Source organism: Lepisosteus platostomus, chromosome 6 (assembly GCF_059453375.1).
Source record: "Lepisosteus platostomus isolate fLepPlt1 chromosome 6, fLepPlt1.hap1, whole genome shotgun sequence".
Taxonomy (NCBI): domain Eukaryota; kingdom Metazoa; phylum Chordata; class Actinopteri; order Semionotiformes; family Lepisosteidae; genus Lepisosteus; species Lepisosteus platostomus.
Window position 1 is genome coordinate 50,574,208 of NC_142616.1, and position 15,966 is coordinate 50,590,173.

The following is a 15,966-nucleotide window of genomic DNA, read 5'->3' on the forward strand; positions in this document are numbered from 1 at the left end:
TTCATTAACAAAACCATATATTTCAAAATATTGTGTAAGATCAACTGTAAAAAATGTTCTTATCAGTGAAGAGTCCATGGGGGAAATAGCACGTGACTGATGAGGCGATTCTATAAAAAATTAATCTTACTTTTTATAATATCTAACAGAGCTTGTTTAAATTGTTAGCCAAGCTACATTTGGAGATCTTGCTGGTGGTGTGCTATCGGCTCTGTGTGCAATAAAAATGGAGTTTTTACTGAAGCACATGGTAAGAAATCTACATTTTCTCTTTGAGATCCAAAATACTGAACTTTAAAAATACTGGAATGTTTCACTGTATTTCATAATTATTTAATGAAAGTAACATAATTGGGCAATGTACTGTACCTCTCAGTGTTTTATACAAAAAAAAAACATAGCTTTTATTTAATAATATTTGAAGGCAATGCATTGTAATTTAAATACTATACACAATAGTCCTTCAAACACCTGATTTAGTGCCTCACTTTCTATTACCATCCTCGTCACTTTGATTTAAAATCTCGCACGGTGTAGCAAAGTAGGTATTTTAGGTATTTTGCTTTACAAACTTCACGTACGTCTTGCGATTTATATAGTGTGCAGACTGTTTACTTCCACAAGTGGCTTTAATTAAAATAAAACATATTCTTAATTAAAAGGCAAATCTGTTCTTATAGTCTATTGCATTTAGATTAAGTTTGATGCTTAAGCATTTATGTTGTGTGTTTTATTCATGGTAACAATGAAATTTGTTTTTTTCATAGCATTTCTCGGAATTATCCAAAGCTAGACAGAAGGACTAATCCAGGAGGCCACAGTGTAACTGTGATGCAATAGGAGTAAATGTGACGGCTTTAGAAAAGATGACTAATAATTTACATAGAATGCACTAACTTTTATTTAATATAAACCAATGTTGATGTTATTTTTGAAGAAAAAGTTATGCAATTCATCTTGTTTTCCACAGTTGCATCAGTAAATTGAATGACTCACCTAAAATTTGAACAAAGGAATGTTAAACATTACTTTCACTAACTTGCTGCAATCAGTCACACAGATGTACCTTTTTTCATTTCATGGAGTGATTAAGTTCTCTCTACAAAAGCAGTGTGCTAACGTCATCATTTAATTATTATATTTGTTGGATTGTGCTGTTTTGTATTTTGGGAATTGTATGACACAGAAGTTCCACAGTGAAATATAAAATGTGCAAAATTATGTTAATTGGTTCTTTCATTGCTGTATTTTTTCGGTCATTTTAGACCTTTGATTTGATTACCGTGACAGTATAAAATGACTGAATAAGCTTGCTCATTAGATACAATTTTAGAAAGCGTCTCTGAATTTATACTGTACTTAAAAAAGTAACAGTGGTTAAAATGTTTAAATCATTAAAATAAAAACCTAACAGGTTGTGACACAGTGGCGAAATGGTAAGCATTGTTGCCTGACAGGACCTCTGGGTTCAATTCTGGACCTGGGGTGCTATCTGTGTGGAGTTTGTATGTTCTCCCTATGTTTGTGTGGATTTCCTCCAAGTGCTCCAGTTTCTTCCACAGTTCAAAGATACTGGTAGTTTAATTGGCTTCTGGGAAAATTGGCCCTGGTGTGAGTGAGTGTGTGTTTGTGTCTGCCTACTTTATGTCCTGCAATAGACTGCTATCCCATCCAAGGTGTATCTGGACTTCTGCCCATTGCTTAATAGGTTAGGTTCTAGCCTTCCTGCGACCTTGTATTGGATAAGAAAGTTAGATAATGGATGAATGAATAAAAACTTTATAAAGGTCATTGTGGGCTTTGCTAACAGAAAGCTCATTCCTTCTGGTGTGTTTTCAGCTCTGTGGTCAAGTGATAATCTTCATAGTAATCCTGGGAATTGGAGGATCATTTCAGAATGGATTTCACATTACTGTTATCAACTCACCTTCACCTGTAAGAGATATTTGATGTTTTTTTCTTTCATTGTAAATGAATTGTCATTTTTAATAGCACATAGGAAAGAAAGCATTTCTTAAATCAAAATCATGACAATGTTCATGTTTTCCTAAAATGCATTTTTCTTTTATGCAGATTATTCTGTTATCTGGAATACATTTATTAATGCCTCAAAATCATCATGAAACATTGAATGTTTTTCACAACTAATGACATTCCGCATTAAAAATGAAAATCATCTACACATCTGAAGTATGTGTAGTGAGTGATTTAAAAATCATGAGCATAGTGACTTTTTCTAATCTCAGGGTTTTTCTTACGTGTGTCCCTTCAGTTCATTCAGAATTTCATCAATGAAAGTTGGATGTCCCGCTATGGAAAGCCTATGGAGAGGGAAAGTGTAAAATTGATTTGGTCTGTTTTGGTATCGATGTACTCTATAGGAGGCCTGATTGGATCTATAAGCATAAGATGTTTTGTCGTGAAATTTGGAAGGTGAGTTATTTGAGAATCTTAAATATTAAATATGCATCCAAAAGTTATTTGAAGGTCTCCTTTTGTGGGTTTTATATTTTCTTTTGTAAATGTAAACTATTCATTTAAAATGCTAACCTCCTGAAAACTGGTTTTGCAGAGACATTAATTAAATATAGTCTTTTTTTATCAAACATAATTAATACATAATTCCTTCAATACAGACTCAATTAATTTAATTTGAATACCTACAGTACCAGCCAAGACTCTTTCAGTTCCCTATGAATTACTGTATAAAACTTTTACTATTTATTTACATATATTTGTGTTGAAAATTTTGGACAGTGGACTTTAAATCTACAGGATATGTTATCATTCATGCTTACAGAAAGCATGAACTGCTAATGGCTGTTCTTCATTGTAGAAAGAAATCTATGATATACAACAGCATTCTCAGCATTGTTACTGCTGCAATAATGGGCTCAAGTCGGAAAGCCAACTCTTTTGAAATGATTTTGGTGGCGAGATTCCTGTATGGATTCAGTGCAGGTACGCACCTGTTTTTTTACTGTGTAGCTATAAAATTTGCTTCAAGGAAAGGAGGAACACTTGCTATACAGTCCATACCCCAGTCAAAATGAACAAGACCACCACCTTTCATGGTATACATTATACAGTATAAGACAAAAAAAAGTAACAAAACATTTATATAGATAATTCAGTATTTTAATTTGCCAAAATCAGGCAATCAATTATTGCACATTGAGTATAAACTCTGCTTTGTGCGGTGTTTTAAAAATTAAGTAGAGACCCAGCAAAAATGTTGTGTGGATAGAACACAAATATAGATTGATAGATCATGAAACATTAAATTTATTTTCCCAATTACCTGAGTTTAAGCAGTTGCCCTGGATTCATTACATAAATTAGAATCAAATGCCTTGAGAGAGAAATCCCCAAACTCTTGTTTCTTTAAGTATTGCATAGTCCTATATAGGTAGTGGACAAAAAAAGGAAACACCTGGGTCAATGAGGGACACCAGGTATATTGAAGGTAAGGTCTTCCACACAGGTGTGGCACGTGTGTTAATTAAGCAGATAACATCCCAGCATGCTCAGAGTCATGTATAACAATGCTGAACTCACTTGGTTGCTTATAGTTATGGCTGTAACAGGAACCTCAGGGACTTTGAAGGAGGGGTGATTGTTGGGGTTTGATTGTCAGGAGCAGGATACCAAAGTCAGGTTGCACCTTGAAGTGCATATTTGTGAGTCCAGTGGTGCAAAGAGAATAGGCAATAAACCACTGAGCAGTGAGGAAGTGTGATATGGTCAGATGAATCACCCCCTACTATGTTCTTGACAAATGGACAAGTGCATATTTGGTATCAAAATATTTGGTTGCAACAGTGAAGATTCTCATAGTTCTGTAATGTGGGGTATACTTTCCTGGGTTTGGGTCCATTCATTTCCTATAAGTCAACTCAAGGTCAGCATGTTGTAGCATTTCTCTCCTGCCAGAAGGGGTGTCTTTCAGGATGACAATGTCCCCATCCACAGAGCTTATGTTGTTGCCCAGTAGTTTTCTAACTATGACACTGATGGTATCCATATGTCAGTCCTTCTCAGTCACCACATCTGAATCAAGCATGTACTGTATGTGATATTCTGGAATGACGCCTGAGACATTGTTTTCCTATGCTGCCTCAGCCTTCCTGCAGAATCTCTGACACCAGTAGACTCTATGAAAGGGCACAAACATGACAGATTGGCGACACGTGATGTCCCTACGCCCTCTTAAGTTACGTTCCAGTGGTGTTTTTTTTGTCCACTACTTGTACATTCATTATTATATTCAATGGAAATGGTTTACTCAGTGTTGATCTATGAGTTTTATATACAATCAGGGGAGCTAAATGAATACCAATTTTCTGTGTGAACCTCTAAGGGCTAGGCCTTAACATCCACTTGATGTATCTTGGAGAAAGTTCGCCTAAACAGCTCAGAGGTCTGACGACCATGACGGCAGCTACTTTCACTTCACTTGGCAAACTTTTTGGACAACTTGTTGGTCTCAGGTAAAATAAATGTATGTGGTTTTAGATCACTTAGTTAAAACAAAACTGGAAATGGATAAAGATGTTCTTTTTTGTGCAGCCCACAAGGGCTTCTTATGGATATTGGTTTCCCACCATAACAATACAAGATTAAATGATAAAAACGATTATTCATATATTTTATGAGATTTTCAAATGGTGGCTCAAAATGTGGCTTAAAAATCAAATAACAGTGTACTGTGCATTTTAAGTATACAACATATCAAGAATTGTATTTAATGAAATTGTATATTTCAGTGAATTACTTGGCCAAGAGGACTTGTGGCATATTCTGCTTTGCTGCGCCTCCTTCATTTCCATTCTCCAGCTTGTCGCTCTTCCTTTTCTCCCAGAGGCCCCCAGATACTTATTAATTGACAAAGGAAATGAAGAAATGTGCAGAAAAGGTAATTTAGAAACTGTTGTCATATTTTCACTGTTTTGTCTTTAATTAAGTTGATTCTGGAAAAGGTCATTCTTGCCTTCTGCCATAAGACTGTACAACGCATCCACCTTGCGTTTTGGCAGAGGTGACATTGACAGTGACCTGTTTCTGGACTAAACAGTAAACTGATACATCTGCTCTTTTTCTTTTCCTGTTTAAAACCATTTTTGTGCAATATATGCCAGGGACCTGTGCAATACATTTATATTGTATATTATATTGTGCAATATGACTTTTTTGTGTACTGTTCTATTCTGGTTTGTTCTTTGCGTGTTCTGGGCTGTGAGTAACTCTTCTTAGTGCACTTCTCACTGTACTGATTGTATTGTATGTATTGTATTATTATTATTGTATCATTTGTTATACTGTGTCTGTGTTGTCTATGTTAAGCTGCTGTTGCACTGCAATTTCCCTCATGGGATCAATAAAGTATCTATCGGCGTAGTGTAAAAACAAAAGTGACCTATGTAGAGCTGTCTTCCCTTGGCCCAGCAGGTTGAAGCTTTGATTAAATTAAACATGGATGTTTTTTTTTCTGCCAGACACACCCTCTCTTGTTCGTTTGCACTGCAAGTTTGTGGCTTAACTCACTGCCAGGCATTCTGTCTTTCAGCCCTGCAGAGACTCTGGGGGAAAAGGGATTTTAAGGTTGAAATTGAAGAAATGCTGGCAGAGCAGGCTGCCATAAATGGGGAAAAACCGAAAAGCCTTTTCGAGCTCCTGAAAGACAGAGAATCACGCTGGCAACTCTTGACCATGTTGGTTGTTTTGATTGCGATTCAGTTTTGTGGCATCTCTGCGGTGAGTGTGTTTCTGCAGTATAGTCCAATGAACCAAAGGGGAAAAAAACAGACACTCCAGAGTGCTCTGTAAGAACCAGCTTTACACTGTTAGTTTTTAATTTTTATTTTTAATGTTGGATTAAGTGAAGGCAGGGGTACTCAACAAGCAACCCTCTTAATTCATTTTGTGATGAGTTGTTTACAGTTGAAAACTATTAATTGGTATCATAGTCCTGTCAAACAATTAAATAATTCTTGAGACAGTTGGCAAAAACATCTGAAATGCAATATAAAGTCACAAGACTGAGTAGTTTTGAGTTATGTAGTCCAATACAGCTCTTGCCATTTTTATAGACATATAATTATTTTTTTTACCTTTATTTATATGAAGTTCTGCTGAACAACATATTTTTCAATTTAGCCTGTGAGCATTTCATCATCAAATACACATCCTGCAGATGTAGAAAACATAGAAAAAAATCTAGAGAACCATCCTTGAAAAACAAAATCAAAATAATTTCTTGGCATCCTTCAAAAAACAGGATGGATAACACATCACTATGTCACTGTATATATGTGCTACTGCAATCATATTATAAAACAAATTGCAAATGAGTTGTAAATGTACATCAGAAAATGTATTTAATAAAATAGTCAATTTAACAGTTTAGGGGGTAGCACAGGTTTCCAGAGCAAAAAACGTAAAAATATCAGCCTTGGTTCCTAAATTAAGTTCTGATGTATTGATTTATCACAGATACCTGTTAGGTTTCAGTGCTCAAAGAGTAGGCTTGAATTTCTAGAGCTTTGACCTATAGGACAGAACACACCCACAGTGCTTTGCTTCTTTATATCCCAAGGAGAGAGAAGAAGAGAGAGAAGTCAACAGTACTACTGATACTGTTCTGGTCTTCCTAGACTGACCTCTCAACCTTTAGTTTACCTTTTTTGGGCATCTTTTACACAGGTCTCTGATTAATTGTATCTCCCAAAAGGGGATAAAACTCAAAAGGAAAGGTTTCAGTATGTACAGGTATATATAGCTGGGGAGCATCACCTCCAATCATTTGTTCCTAGAAACCTTTGAAACTGAATTAGGTCATCCCGTATTCCAGTTCTGTTTTGCAACAGACTTTATATTTATGGGTAGCTGTAGACAACACACTTCAAAAACGATGACCTGATCTAACATCTCCAACCTAAACAATGCTCTAGACATACTGGAGCCAGGTATGATGCCTGTGTCATTTACCACCACTTACTGGCCTGGTTAAGCTGTATAAACAGGGACCAGCATTTGCAGGGGTTAGGCTCTGCAGTAGACCGGTATCTCATCCAAGTGTCACATGCTTTCTGTCCATTTAAAGCCATGGAAACCAGGATAAACTGTAGCCTGATGAGCTATTCTGGCTTCAATACTGAAATTACCTCCCTACTGGCATGATTTGGCTTAAAGGTACAGAATGTTTAATGGTTACGTCATAATCCATATTGGTATAAATAGTATACCTCCTAGCACACAACAGTGTCATATGATTTAGTGTTATCACTAATCTAGGTTACTTGTCCAAAACATTCTAGTAAATATGTTTAACAAGACCCTACCTTTCCAAATCTATGTATGCTACTTTTAAATATGCATTTTCTTACAAGTATTATTTTAGTGTAGCTCTAATTATTGTTTCTATAACATCGCCATTAATAGAAGAAAGACAGGTTTGTCTCTAGTTTCCTGAATTTGTTTTTCCCTTTTTATAAAGTGGTGCTTCATTTATAATTCTCAAAATTATGGTTACAGTTCTCATCCTAAATGACAGTTCACATATCCCAGCAAGGGATGTAAGAATAAAAAACCTTATTTTTATTATGAACCAATGAGACAATACCTTCAGACCTTTACAATCTGGCTGAAGGTACCAGGCTGAAGATTAAAGCCAATGTGAAACACCGCATGGTAAAATTCAAGCCAAAATAAACTAATTCCTTATTCACGTTTACCTTCCTCTGCAAATAAGTAACTAACTCCATCAGATATTTTTCTTCAGATTATTGCACTCAACAGAGTATTGTGCAGGTCACTGGTTTCCAGTTCCTGTCCTAGGGGGATCATTGTGTCTGATGTCTTTTGTTCCAGCTCAGCTCTTAAGCTCCAGAGCTGATTGGTTACCTTAATTGATTTGTTCACTTGTTAAACTTTTGCTTAACTGTTTCTGACTTGGTCCTGAGTTTCATGAATATCCTTCTTCAAGAATTATGAAACTGCTTGTAACAGCTTCACCGTACATACAGTGCCTTGCGAAAGTATTCGGCCCCCTTGAACTTTTCAACCTTTTGCCACATTTCAGGCTTCAAACATAAAGATATAAATTTTTTATTTTATGTGAAGAATCACCAACAAGTGGGACACAATTGTGAAGTGGAACGAAATCTATTGGATTTTTGAAACTTTTTTAACTAATAAAAAAATGAAAAGTGGGGCGTGCAAAATTATTCGGCCCCCTTGCGTTAATACTTTGTAGAGCCACCTTTTGCTGCGATTACAGCTGCAAGTCGCTTGGGGTATGTCTCTATCAGTTTTGCACATCGAGAGACTGAAATTCTTGCCCATTCTTCCTTGCAAAACAGCTCGAGCTCAGTGAGGTTGGATGGAGAGCGTTTGTGAACAGCAGTTTTCAGCTCTTTCCACAGATTCTCGATTGGATTCAGGTCCGGACTTTGACTTGGCCATTCAAACACCTGGATACGTTTATTTGTGAACCATTCCTTTTTGTAGATTTTGCTGTATGTTTGGGATCATTGTCTTGTTGGAAGATAAATCTCCGTCCCAGTTTCAGGTCTTTTGCAGACTCCAACAGGTTTTCATCCAGAATGGTCCTGTATTTGGCTGCATCCATCTTCCCCTCAATTTTAACCATCTTCCCTGTCCCTGCTGAAGAAAAGCAGGCCCAAACCATGATGCTGCCACCACCATGTTTGACAGTGGGGATGGTGTGTTGAGGGTGATGAGCTGTGTTGCTTTTACGCCAAACATATCGTTTTGCATTGTGGCCAAAAAGTTCGATTTTGGTTTCATCTGACCAGAGCACCTTCTTCCACATGTTTGGGGTGTCTCCCAGGTGGCTTGTGGCAAACTTTAGACGAGACTTTTTATGGATATCTTTGAGAAATGGCTTTCTTCTTGCCACTCTTCCATAAAGGCCAGATTTGTGCAGTGTAAGACTGATTGTTGTCCTATGGACAGACTCTCCCACCTCAGCTGTAGTTCTCTGCAGTTCATCCAGAGTGATCATGGGCCTCTTGGCTGCATCTCTGATCAGTCTTCTCCTTGTCTGAGCTGAAAGTTTAGAGGGACGGCCAGGTCTTGGTAGATTTGCAGTGGTCTGATACTCCTTCCATTTCAAGATGATCGCTTGCACAGTGCTCCTTGGGATGTTTGAAGCTTGGGAAATCTTTTTGTATCCAAATCCGGCTTTAAACTTCTCCACAACAGTATTACGGACCTGCCTGGTGTGTTCCTTGGTCTTCATGATGCTCTCTGCGCTTTCAACAGAACCTTGAGACTATCACAGAGCAGGTGCATTTATACAGAGACTTGATTATACACAGGTGGATTCTATTTATCACCATCAGTCATTTAGGACAACATTGGATCATTCAGAGATCCTCGCTGAACTTCTGGAGTGAGTTTGCTGCACTGAAAGTAAAGGGGCCAAATAATTTTGCACGCCCCACTTTTCATTTTTTTATTAGTTAAAAAAGTTTCAAAAATCCAATAGATTTCGTTCCACTTCACAATTGTGTCCCACTTGTTGGTGATTCTTCACATAAAATAAAAAATTTATATCTTTATGTTTGAAGCCTGAAATGTGGCAAAAGGTTGAAAAGTTCAAGGGGGCCGAATACTTTCGCAAGGCACTGTATCTTTAAGTAGTTTCTCTTTAACTTTACACCCTTATTTCTAACAAAGCATCTCTTAATAGGTGATCTATTTATTATAGTGGGAATGACAATCTATCAGACACTATAGGAGCATTTTTCCTTCTGCAGAGATCCAATTAGGTACATATCAGGGCATACAAATATTTATTTGGAAATATTGTTCCAGGTTATAAAAGTCATAGCATTGTTAAAATAATTTAAATGTTCTGATTCAGAGTCACTTCAAATCCTGTTTAATACAACAACATCCATGTTCAATACTTAATACTCTACTATGAATGTCATCTGCCGGTCCGTTAACTTTGTTCTTCAGGGTTATTTGTTGCAATTGTGCATGCAGCTGAGGATGAGGATGTTGCAATAGGCCCTGTGTGTCAATTACATTAATATTACTAAATACTGATGGAGCCCCTAGCATAACATAGTAACATTATAAAAGCTATGTTATTAACTTCTATTCTGTTATCAACCCCCTTTTCTCATAAACTATTACTTCCAATTTTATTGTTGCAATTTTATTTTCTTTCTGTCTTGGGAATTCTAATCTTTTTCCATCTGTACTGTACCTGTAGCTCGGGATATTTTTAATATCTTTGATACAATCTGTAGAGTGCTCTTTTCCTTCTGATTTCTCTTCTCTCAGTTTTCCCAATAAACATTTTTGGGGATATCTTGCTAGACTTTCTAGAGTTTTAATGTTGAAAAGTTTTAGAGCCTATGAACCATCCTTCAGTTATTGACTCTGAATCTATCTAATCCCATTTCGCCACATGTAAACTCATCCTTTCTCCTTCACAATCTGCATTTCTAAAATTATAAATCCTCATTTCTAGGCTGAAGTTTTAGAGATTTGAAGTGAGAATCAAACATTTTCATATTAGGGTCATGATCCTAGTGATTCTATTTCATATATTCCATATATCTTGAATATTTCAAAAGACTAGAGTTGGTCAATAACAGCATCTTCCCTAGCAGATGCTGTTATATACTGGATTAAAATTACATTATTAACCATTTTAACCCCATCAGTATCAGGTTCTGTATTCCCCTTATACGATACCCTTATATGAAGAAATCGGAATTTCCAACTTATTTTACAAAATCTTTGCTACAGTCCTTCCTGATTTCATCAATAGTAAGCTACATGTGCCCATGTCTGTATTAGGTGGTCTATACAATGTACCTATTGTTAAGCTCATAAAACTTATATTTTCCAGTTTAGCCATTATAGAATTGTAAAACTGCCAAGACTTCATGTTTCAGTTCTCCAGATTGGAGGCTATATAAAGGTGGGATATATATACTGTATATCCCATATATATAGATATAGTTCCACCCCACTCCTGCCTGTTTTTCCAAAAAAATGTGGTTTTATATTAATCCTTTCAGTCATAAGTAAGTCCAGTCATAAGTTTATTTCAAGCCGACCTGTGGGGAGCTTCCTTCCACCAACAGCTCTACACATACGCTTCCCAAACACGACACATACAGTACACTCTTCAACAACATGGTACTTACACCTCGCAAGTGGCACCCCACTGGTTCAAGTGCAATCTGCCCCATTTTTATAGATCCCAGTTGTTATGAAATGACAGAGCCCCAATAACCTAAACCATTGTTTTCTGTTGTAGTTACGTAGGCACCTACAGTAGGTTTTCCAGCTGAATACTTAAACCTGTCTTACAGAATTATCATCTTACCTTTCCCTGTGTAATTTGTTCCAACACGGACCATGACAACTAGATCCATCTCACCTCTGGCCAGGAGCCTGTCCACTCATGCAGGAAGGTCTGCAGTCTGGACATCAGGCAGGCAACACACCATGCAAGACTCCCCTTCACTACACACTACCTCTTCACCATGCACACACCACTGTCTCTGTACCTTTCAAAACCGATTCCCCCACTTTTGCTACCTCTCTTTTACTGGGAGGAATGGACAGCTGGGTGCCCTGGGGCCCATCAACACTTTAACTGCTGTTTTCCTTCAAGCAGTCAATACCCTGATCCATATCAATTAAGGAATGGAAGCATTTGGAAGTAAAAATACATTTTCTGAAAGGAAGGGATCTGACAGACTCAGGGAATGCCACTTCTGTGTGACTTGCACTCCATTCCCTCCATAGAGTGGATGTTCTTAGGTTCACTCAAAATGGGCCTTTTTTGCTTTAATGGATGCTATTTAACCTCTTGACTGCTTGTTGAAGGGGAGAAGTAAGCCAGATGTTCAGTGAACTTCTCTCATTGCTTTGCAGATCTGTGCCTACTCTTTCAATGTGTTTTATGAGGCTGGCATCTCCGAGGATAACATTCGGTATGTCACACTTGGTATAGGAGTTTCTGAAGTCCTCACTACAATCACATGTGTAAGTTGTGCAGAGCAAAACATCTGATCTTCATATAATGCTGACCAGTTTTACACAACTTGACCTTTTGGAGTTATACTATTTTCTGACAATCAATGCAGCCTGAATTCTTTTTCTGTCTGCTAATTAATCAAACTTATTTGAGAAAGAAATTGCTAAGGAGTTTATATGCATTTGCTTTTAAGATTTGAAAATATTTATGGTATTAGTGAATCATTCCATTTTTCTGAGCTTTTTTGGTACACTCTACCTCTTCTTTAGAGAAAAGAAAGTTCGTTTATATAACTTTAAGAAACATATTTTGTTTGCTTGTTGGTGGCAAAGAAAAGGATTTACTTAGAAGTGCATTTTTCTCCACAGGCATTTCTCATTGAAAACACAGGGAGAAGAGCATTGTTGTGGAAGGGATTTATATGTATGTCCTTAATAATGACATTAATCACAGTGACACTTTATCTGAGGGTAAGCATTTCTTTGGTTTGAGTTTTCTAGTGACTAGTGCAGACTTCAAGGGCAGAGGGCCTCTTCTTAATTTTAAGCACTACAAAGACTTTATTTTGTGCTCAGAAGAGGATGTGGAGGATGAGGCTTCAGTTCTTTTCTTGTTTTTTCTCATCTGAAGAATGACTTTTAATGTGCTTAGAAACAATGATGTTTACCCTCTGCTATGATATGTAACACAAATATGTCTTCAGGAACCTAACCTGCTGTTATTCAGGTTATAATCCATATTCTCATTGATATATTTGTTTTTTTAGGAGACTATTTCTTGGATACCATACAGCACAGTGTGCCTAATTTTTCTTTTTGTTATATGTTTTGGAGGTGGGCCAGGTAGGTTCTTTTAAACACAATAACACATTCCTTTACATTATTACTGGTGAACCAGCAATGGATCTCTGCGCCACTTCCAGAGTTCCACTCACTGCCTCTGTCTTAAGTCCCTCATGTAATGTGTAAGAATATTTTTTCTTGTTTTGTGTTTTAGCCAGTGTGTTACCATCACTCTCTCATGAGATCTTTATTCAGTCTTCAAGACCTGCGGCTTTTGTCTTCACTGGAATCTTGAGATGGGTGGGCTTTTCCGTGCTGGTAGTGGCTTTTCCATTCTTGATTGTAAGTCTCAGAGGTGGAAACATTTCAATATTTATCTAATTGGAATGTCAATATTTTGGAGTGAAAAAATAATTACAATTGTAACTTTGAAATCATTTTTGAAAAGAGTCAGAGCACGTACAATATAAGAATGTACATTAAGAACTACATCCACAGCTTTCATTATGCTTAGATGAACTGAATTTTTAATAATTCTGTAAACTGTTATGAAGCTTAGGGCTTATATAGCTCGAAAAGTGCTACAGTGTCAAAACTTAGTGTACTGTACCTAAGTGATCTGTGTTTAAGACACCATCCATTAATGGAAGGTGAACTGAGTTAAAAAAAAATTGAGCCTTGGATAAATCTTTGTAAGGGTTTCAGTGTACAGGTAAGGTGCGTATAGTAGTATGTAATGTTTCTAGTGTTATAATTTGTTATAATTCTAGTGTTATAAGTAAATACTGTAGAAATGAAATAATTTATAAGAGCACCTTTTCTCACAGTTATTGCTCTGTTTTTTGTTGTAGGATTCTCTGAAGCACTTCAGCTTTCTGTTTTTTGGAAGTGTTTGTCTTGGGGCTGGAGTTTATGTCTTTCTCTTTGTACCAGAAACAAAGGGTAAAACAGTCCTTGAAATATCGGAGGACTTTAAGAAGATAAATGTGCACAGACACTGGTGTACTAAAAATGGAAATGAAGACAATGAATGGATTATAGCAACAAGGCTGTAAAATGTTACATTAAGCATCTACATGCACATATACTTAAGTTTACATTAATTTAAAATTATTATATTATATTAATTATATTATATAAAGTATTATACAAAAATATGTTTAATGGGAATTTTGCAGCAGTTTATTGCAAAAGTGCGATCAAAAGGCTGTTTACATGTAAGCAAAGACAACTTAGTAACTTTCATAAGTTGACGGAATTATTATACAGTATGTGTTCAAAACTAAGAAGTGTGGATAATAGGTTATTTGTTAATTATTTGCCGACACATTCAACTTCTTATATTTCAAAACTACTGGAGATTTGTTCCATAAAGAAAGCAATGGCTACATAAACAAATATTGTTAAATTATTTGTGTGATTTTTTTTATTTGTTGATTTCAAATGGTTTTTATCTTAAAATAAAGGTAACAAATTCAATTATACGAATTGTTTCCAAATAAGGCTGAAATTTTTTAATGTCATTTGAAATAAAATAATTGTACTTATGTGCAAAACAGATTGTCACAAATACAGATTTGAATGGACATTTTAAATCTCTTTTCAGTTATTTTAACTTTTAAATGAGCCCCAGGTTTACCATACCTCTCTGTGCTTTACCACAACCTCACTATATTTTACTACATTGTCAGGCCCTGTTACTAAGGTAAATACCACTGTGAACTTGTAGAATACAAGCTTAGTTGTGCAAAAGAGAGTCAGACCTTAAATCCAAGAAAGCTTCTGTGGGAGACATTTAGAGAGTTACCTTATCAGTGCTGAGCAGCTGCCTCCTGTTCGAGTGCTTAATTTGCAGATAAATGTATTTGGTGCGCAGTGTAAATTCGGGGTGGAAAATGATTGACCTTATCTTTCAAACATTAGATTTGATATCGCAATGCTGCTTCCCATTATCTGGTACTACACTGAAGGATTAGTTGTGGATTAATTAGAACTTCTGCATAAGAAATGCATAGCTTTTCTTTGTACTCCAGGACACAATTTGTCTTTCCAAACACAGTGCAATTACCCAAATTGTAATGGGAATAAGAATAACTGTGTGTATGTTGAGCATGTGGAGAACAGAAAGAAAATTTCAATGCTCTTTCCATGTGAAACAGATTTCATATTGACTTGATGCTCAATTTAAACATTGTCTTGGTGAGTGCTGAGTGCTATTATTCTTCATCTAATTTGTAAGCATTTAAGGAAAGTTGCAAGTAAGATGAGATCATTAAGCCCATTTTACTTGCTTTTCTGAGAAAACACAGGGAATGTGCTTTTGAAACTCCTAGCAGCTTCAAAAGACAGCCCATTGTGTACAGAAACATTTCCTGTGTTTTGTCCTTAATACACCCCAAGTCCCACTCATGTTTCTTGAACCCTATTTTCATTGTTTCATTAGACACTTGTATTGGACCTTGCTTCCACATGACCTGTGTGTAACGGTTCTGTATTCACTTTAATAAAACAGGCTTCACAGTAACACTTTCATTCTGATCGGTCTTCGACGATATTGTAAAAACCTCCTGCCGCGTCACACATTCCAGTCTTGCCCCGTCTGAGGGGAAAAGGGCAGTTACTATTTTCATTGGCTGCCTTACTAATTGCACACAGCTGTTCACAGGGTAGGCAGCTGGGCTGCCAGGTACTGGTAGCATACTGGGCAATGGACTGTAGCGCAGCTTTTAAGAAGATATACCAAATAAAAAAGGCTGAGATTTTCCCAGAAACAAAGCTGCACGTGCTTTATTATTGATTTCCACCAGAAGATAGTTTTAATTTGCTGAATGTAGGAAAGATAAATTACATTAATTATTAAACACAAAACATTCATAAACATTTTGTTTCAGAAATATTTTTTAAAAAAAACTACTTTAGTGGCATATCTTATTATCACGCTTCAGTTTAGCAATTTTTCAAGGTCTTTAGTTGATCTCAGACCGTGACGGTAAAGAAACATTAATCACTTAATCATCTTGCCATGTCCGCCTGGAAATAGTAACTCGGTACTAATCACTTATGCGTGAAGGTTCGTGTAGTTTCACTGTACATCATTTTGTAATTTGTACCCATTGCTTAGAATTGATTCAGGATTACTTCACCTTACTATTT

General features: G+C 36.4%; 1 protein-coding gene across 1 annotated transcript; it reads left to right on the forward strand.

The window, feature by feature from the left end:
- Positions 1 to 160: 160 nt before the first annotated feature.
- slc2a9l1 (solute carrier family 2 member 9, like 1) lies at positions 161 to 15,317 on the forward strand. The gene is made up of 12 exons (XM_088636234.1): positions 161 to 250; positions 1,840 to 1,935; positions 2,273 to 2,433; positions 2,837 to 2,961; positions 4,361 to 4,490; positions 4,767 to 4,915; positions 5,567 to 5,754; positions 11,929 to 12,039; positions 12,400 to 12,501; positions 12,798 to 12,873; positions 13,028 to 13,155; positions 13,665 to 15,317. Exons 1-12 carry the CDS (start codon positions 227 to 229, stop codon positions 13,866 to 13,868), a joined length of 1,494 nt encoding a protein of 497 aa, XP_088492360.1. The 5' UTR covers positions 161 to 226; the 3' UTR covers positions 13,869 to 15,317.
- Positions 15,318 to 15,966: the final 649 nt, after the last annotated feature.

What these genes read in the sequence shown, in the direction of transcription:
- slc2a9l1 (XM_088636234.1), top strand. Translation starts at nt 227, where the DNA reads ATGGAGTTTTTACTGAAGCACATG. An exon ending in AGTTTTTACTGAAGCACATG is followed by an intron (nt 251 to 1,839) that starts GTAAGAAATCTA and finishes GTGTGTTTTCAG; the next exon opens with CTCTGTGGTCAAGTGATAAT. An exon ending in ATGTTTTGGAGGTGGGCCAG is followed by an intron (nt 12,874 to 13,027) that starts GTAGGTTCTTTT and finishes TTTGTGTTTTAG; the next exon opens with CCAGTGTGTTACCATCACTC.